We start from the raw sequence: 6,000 nt of genomic DNA, 5'->3' as shown, positions 1-6,000 counted from the left end.
TTATCTGCGTAAGATATCGTCTGTTCACTACCTCCACTCAACACAGGTTTCCCCTGACTAAATCATCAAACCTACCTTGAAGCTCATCAATCTTCGCCTTCAACTTTTCGTTGTCTAACAACAGTGTCATAGCGATCGTCTCCATATCCACCCATTTGTCCATAACGAAATTTGACACAGCCTTGGTCACTTTGTTGGATTCATTAGTTGTGAAATGAACAACTAACTTCCTCAATTTAGATGCTAATTCATAAATAGAGATAACATCCACATACCGACAACGCTGTTCGTGAATGTTTGCCACAATAATGTCACTTTCTCTGACGTAGTGACAGTGCTTCTCCTGCTAACAGCTCCAAACAAAGCTATCTTCATGTACATCCAAAAATTCTGGGTGTATGTCTGGGATCTCACAAAATTTTGAAAAGTTTAGAAAATATCTGTAATTCTTGTATTCCTTCCCTGATCTCCTCGATTTGAGTACCCTGATCCTCCACATCAGACTGACTCTGACTAGAGGGAAATTATCAACCCTGAGCTCGCTAATGTATGTCATACTACCAGTTCTAACTACAGCAACGGGCAGAGGAAGATTTGCCCCCTACAGCAGCTACACCAGTCTTAATTTTTCTCTTCAATAGCTTACTATCAGAAATTCTCTTACTGTCATCAGTATTTAGATGGGGAACTCTAGAAGAAATGGGGGAAAGCAGCCTCCTCCTCTTTCTTCCCCCTGCCTTCTGTACTGTCCTTCTATCCATTTAAATGGTTAGGAAAACCGCGAACTATTTGAAACATTTATTTATCTGAAATGAAAGGAGAGCACTATTTTCCCTGTAGACTGTCCCAAAGCAGATCAACTCCAGTTATTCTTCCTATTGTCTGCACGGGTAGCACAGTGGTATCGTCACCGTCCTCCCCACACCGGCTGGAAAAGGTCCGGGTTCGAATCCCTCGATGACGCGAGGAACTTTATTGGGCTTTTTTCACTCCGTGGCTGAGTTAGTCAGTCTCAGGGATAGATAGCAAGGTCCCCCCCCCCCAGAAACTGGAGTTTTTTCGTCCAGCAGAACAGGCAAATCTACCAGAGGACACACGCAATTTACAGACACGAATACGGGTTAATGTAATAATTTATCGGTAACCCTAATATAATGATTTGGTTATTCTTCCTATTAGACTTATTATCTTCTAGTAGATTGCTCATCTTCTAATCAAAAACGAATATCAGAAAATCCACACTAACAATGAGCAATCCGCAATTCAAGGTGGGGTCGATAGCACTGTTAACGTGCAAAACATCAAGGTTACCAAAAAGTAATTCCAAAACTTATATATCACTTGAATATCACTTACTTCAGCAGTTAGTAATTAGAAACAAATTAGAGGTACAAACAAACACTCAGCAAACAGCAGCGAAAGATAATCTGGTTATAACAATAATCCGCTACTCTGCTCCGAAGTCAGTCTCAGGCAAGGCAGCATGGATTTTTCTCCCGGATACTCGGGTTTTTGGGCCAGCAAACTGCAACCCTCGTGGCTGCTGTTTTTTATGGGCCTTTTTCAGAATGTGGCTGAGTTAGTTGGTCTTAAGTGAGGATAACATGATTTTTTTATCTCGAAAACTCGAGTTTTCGTCCAGCATAGAGAAAATCTACCTTAGAGCACACGCAATTTACAAATAATATGCATGGAGCAATATTGCCTTAGTCGCTGATGCTCCTAAAACCCTACAATAACAAAAACAAACAGCAAATCGACCAGAGCCCACACGCAGTTTATAGACATATTATATACAGCGTAATGTGGCCTAAGTTGCTGATGCGCTTAAAACCCTTCAACAATAATTGGTCTTCAAATTCCTCGCGACCTTTATTTAAGGGTAATGAAAAATATGAGTATGCGTGTCATTATCAAGACTACATAAATCGGGCATTGCAATGGGGATACTTTGAAGGAGACATGATTCAGAATTAGGCTATCCAAAGGAATCTTTTTTTTATTTTGATTATCATACATCCTATCTTGTATGGTAACCTAAACAATTTGAATTTTAATTGCATTTTTTTTTCTCGAAGCTTTCACGCCATCTATTGTCACCATAGAAAGTCACATTTTTTTGTTTTTTTAAACGATGTTATTATGCATCTGTATACAAACATCTTGTCAAGGAAGTTGGTAAATCATGCTTCTTAGCTTTGACTTTCGTTCAGGATTTGGCACAGATAGTACGCATACGTCAGTTTTTGAACAAGCTACATTTTGCAGTCCTACGTTATACCTCTAATTTTTGATGGGCTTTTCCGAAGGGTCATGACTGTGGAAGATCCTTTCTTCGTAGTCAAAGAGTAAGAACGAAAATCCTCTTCAAATGCTGTTAATTTATTAATTTTGATTTCAGTTGTGCTTGTTCTTATTGATAAAACTACGATATAATATTATTTATACTTGGTTATTGTTATAATACTTCTGTCTTCGTATGTACCATTACGTTAGGTGACAGTTATTATTCGGTATTCATATAATTACAAAAAATAGCTAATAAGAATATTTCAACTACTCTACTTCTCTCCCTTTCTCTTTTAACTCCTTGAAAAACTTGGTTTTGTGGTAACTTAATGTTTGCATTTCGATTATTTGATTCACAAATGTGAAGTCAGTTCCGACTTACATATTTATTACCCTTGATTTGAATGGATTCTGATCCATCCTTGATCTACGTTAGCATTAACATTAGTAATGGCATATGATGCAAGACAGCAAGCTTATACATTATCAACCAAAAAACTCCCACCACACTTCCTGTTTCATCCATTCATTCCTTTCAAAACTTTCTCCAGTTCTTCTTGAATCTGTTTAAGCTATCAACTTCCATAATAACAGATGGAAGTTTATTCTAGCAATCAACCACTTGCTGGCTAAAGGCAAATTTCTACACATCTATTCTGCAACTGTCTTTACTTAATTTGAATTTGTGCCCCCTCAAGTGCTTAATCTGAGCAAGAGGAACAGTCCCATCAGCATTGAGCTTGTTCAAACCATTCAAAGCTTTATATTATAGCCTTATATGTTATATATATATATATATATATATATATATATATAACATAAATATATTATATATAAATATTACTGGAGTGCTAAAGAAGAAAGTGTAACTTTCTCAAACATTTGGTCTTCTACAAATGAACAGATGTACTGTTCAAAATATGGTTATTTTGTAATATCTGGTGCCTGTGAGGTTATTTATTTATCAATTGTGATGCACGATAAAGCATGGCTTAGTGGCGAAGGCTGGAGTGGGTGGAAAAAATCTAGCACTGCTGATTGATTCTAGTAAAAATCAGCAATTTTAGTTACACTTTAACATTTACTAAGTAAGAGCTTCCCTAGGCTCAATTTTCCTACGTTTTATTAACATTCAATAATAATCAAAGGAATTACCTTTATTCCTCTATAGGACTTTTTATCCAACTCTCCCAGAATGCTGATAAATTACAAATAACTTAAAATCATTTTAAGTTATTATTCATAATTTATCAGCATTCTGGGAGAGTTTTATAAAAAGTCCTATAGAGGAATAAAGGTAATTCCTTTGTTTATTATTGAACTTTAACATTTAGTATTGTTTGATGAATGATTTTAAATACTGAACCAATTTGAAACTAAACTATACAGAACCATCAGTATGATAAGTAATGTATAGTGAATTATTTAGAACACATCCCCAACCCACCAGGGAAAATTGATTCAAGTAGCAAATATAATTTTACGTTGTAGGTTTTACTAGTGCTCAACATATCTGGTCTCCTGGTCACTATTGGAAGTTAGGGTTTTACAGGTTCATTAACAGCTCTCAGATTGAATTGAAAACTCTTGGTTTGCAATTGTTGTAGTCTGTATCTTGCCAGCCTTGACTTGACTTTTGACCCTTAGTACAGACACTCACTATTGTTAGCATTAATCCACTTCTGTGTGATCAGAGAAAATATTAATAAACATAAAGTTTTTCATTCGTGAAAACATTGTACTCTTTATGCTATAAAGCTTTGTTTGTATAAGTGTTGGTTGTAAGTCAGATGTTCACTACTTGGAATGACGTGGCAAATTGTCATCTGTTATGATTTTTCAATTTGTGTGCTTTGACAGGCTGTTAATAATTAATTTATCATTTATAATTAATTTAATGTACAGATAAAACCAATGGAATATTTCTAAAGTAATCGAGAGAGAGAGAGAGAATGTTATGCTCCACTAAGAATAAAATTATTCTATGAAGTGGAATGTGAGATTAGAAGTTAGATTAATTTAATCTATATAATGAAATTATATATAATATACAAATTTTCTAAAACATACAAATTTTAAAACTCTGGAATTCTTGAGTTCCAAAGTTTTTATAAGCAATGAAATAACTGATTGGCTGAAAGAGAAATGAGTTGCTTAACCTTCCATCACTCATGTTCTCAATTTAAAAGATACATTCGTGTGGTGGCTGTATGATATCCCTTTTTGTTTTAATTATAAAAAATTAATTTTTATTGAATTGAAAACAGTGTCAATTAAATATGATTTTCTGAGCCAAATTAAAAAATATCAAACATAAGTAAACAAGAGAAACTAATAATAATAAATAAATATTTATTGTATTTTTTTAGAATTTAAGGTTACTGATCCCTCAGGTTGAAACACACATGCTCATACGCATCTATATTTTTGTTAGCTACTCATGTTTATCTGAAAAAAATCAAAGCTCTATGGCAAGATTGGACATAATTAATGTTGTTAATTATGTCTAACCTTGAGTTCGGTGCTGGGCCCATTGTTGTTTTGTGTACTTATCAATGAAGGTATATCAGGCGTAATGCCCAAGTTTGCAGATGATACAAAGATTGGCAGGGTTGTTAATGACAGTAAAGACAGCATGCTACTGCAACAGGATCTAGAAAAGTTAGGCAAATGGGCTTAGAAGTGGCAACTAAAGTTTAACATTGACAAATGCAAAGTACTGCATATGGGTAGCAGTAACCCAAGAGAAACCAGTTAGTATAACTGTTTGGTACTACACTCAGGGAGGTGGAGAATGAAAAAGACCTGGGGGGTGATTGTGCGGTCAGATATGAAGTTCACTGAGCAATGCAGATGGGCTGCCAGAGCAGGTCATGGAGTTTTTTCAACGATATACAGGAATTTTGCTAGCAGAGACAAGGAGGTGATTATTCCCTTGAATAAGGCCACACTGTGAGTACTGCATACAGGTCGAGAGACCTCATTTTAGGAAGGATGTAGAGTTGCTAGAACAGAGAAGGGCAACAAGATTGGTGTGAGGAAAAGGGGTACTCTTACCAAGAGAGGCTTATGTCTTCAAGTTGCAGCATCTGGACTAGGCACCTGCAAGGTGATCTGATCGAGGTGTACAGGGCCTTGAATGGTTTGAGCTGGCTCGGTGCTGATGGGATACTTCCGCTTGCTCAGATTAAGAACCTGAGGGAGCATAGATTCAAATTGAGAAAAGACAGTTGTAGAATAGATGTGCAGAAGTTTGCCTTTAGCCAGCAGGTTGTTGATTACTGGAACAGACTTCCATCAGTTGTGGAAGTTGCTAGCTTACATAAATTTAAGGCTGAACTAGACAAATATTTGGAGTGACCAGAAGGGTGAAATGAGAAGGTATTTTTTTTTTTTTTTTTTGGCTGATGCTATATAAGCTTGCTTTCTTGCATATGCCTCAACTAATGCTAATTCCCATTCCCATGTGGCATACCACATGGGAATGGGAATTAGCATTAGTTGAGTTAAACAAAATTGCCTAAACAAAAGATATACACTTCTGCTTGCCCGGTGTCTGTTAAATGCTACACAAAAAAATTAGTCTCATAATTTATATGTATATTGAAATGAGAACAGAAAATACAGTAAACCCTCGATTTAATGGACTAATAGGGAAGAAGGGGTGTCTGTTAATGCTGAAAGTCCGTTAAATCGAATGTAACTTGGGGG

General features: G+C 36.0%; 1 protein-coding gene across 2 annotated transcripts in view; it reads left to right on the top strand.

The window, feature by feature from the left end:
- Positions 1–2,142: 2,142 nt before the first annotated feature.
- Positions 2,143–6,000, top strand: part of LOC150083896 (syntaxin-6-like) — a 41,091-nt gene continuing 37,233 nt past the window's right edge. For both annotated transcript variants that reach the window (XM_090374936.1, XM_090374935.1), the window contains exon 1: positions 2,143–2,348. In XM_090374936.1, the coding sequence (XP_090231062.1) occupies positions 2,314–2,348 (35 nt within the window). In that variant the 5' untranslated portion in view covers positions 2,143–2,313. The remainder of the gene's footprint in view (positions 2,349–6,000) is intronic.

Source organism: Mastigoproctus giganteus, chromosome 6 (assembly GCF_048544385.1).
Source record: "Mastigoproctus giganteus isolate SK-2022 chromosome 6, ASM4854438v1, whole genome shotgun sequence".
NCBI classification, from domain to species: Eukaryota; Metazoa; Arthropoda; class Arachnida; order Uropygi; family Thelyphonidae; genus Mastigoproctus; species Mastigoproctus giganteus.
This window is presented reverse-complemented; position numbering and strand designations above follow the sequence as displayed.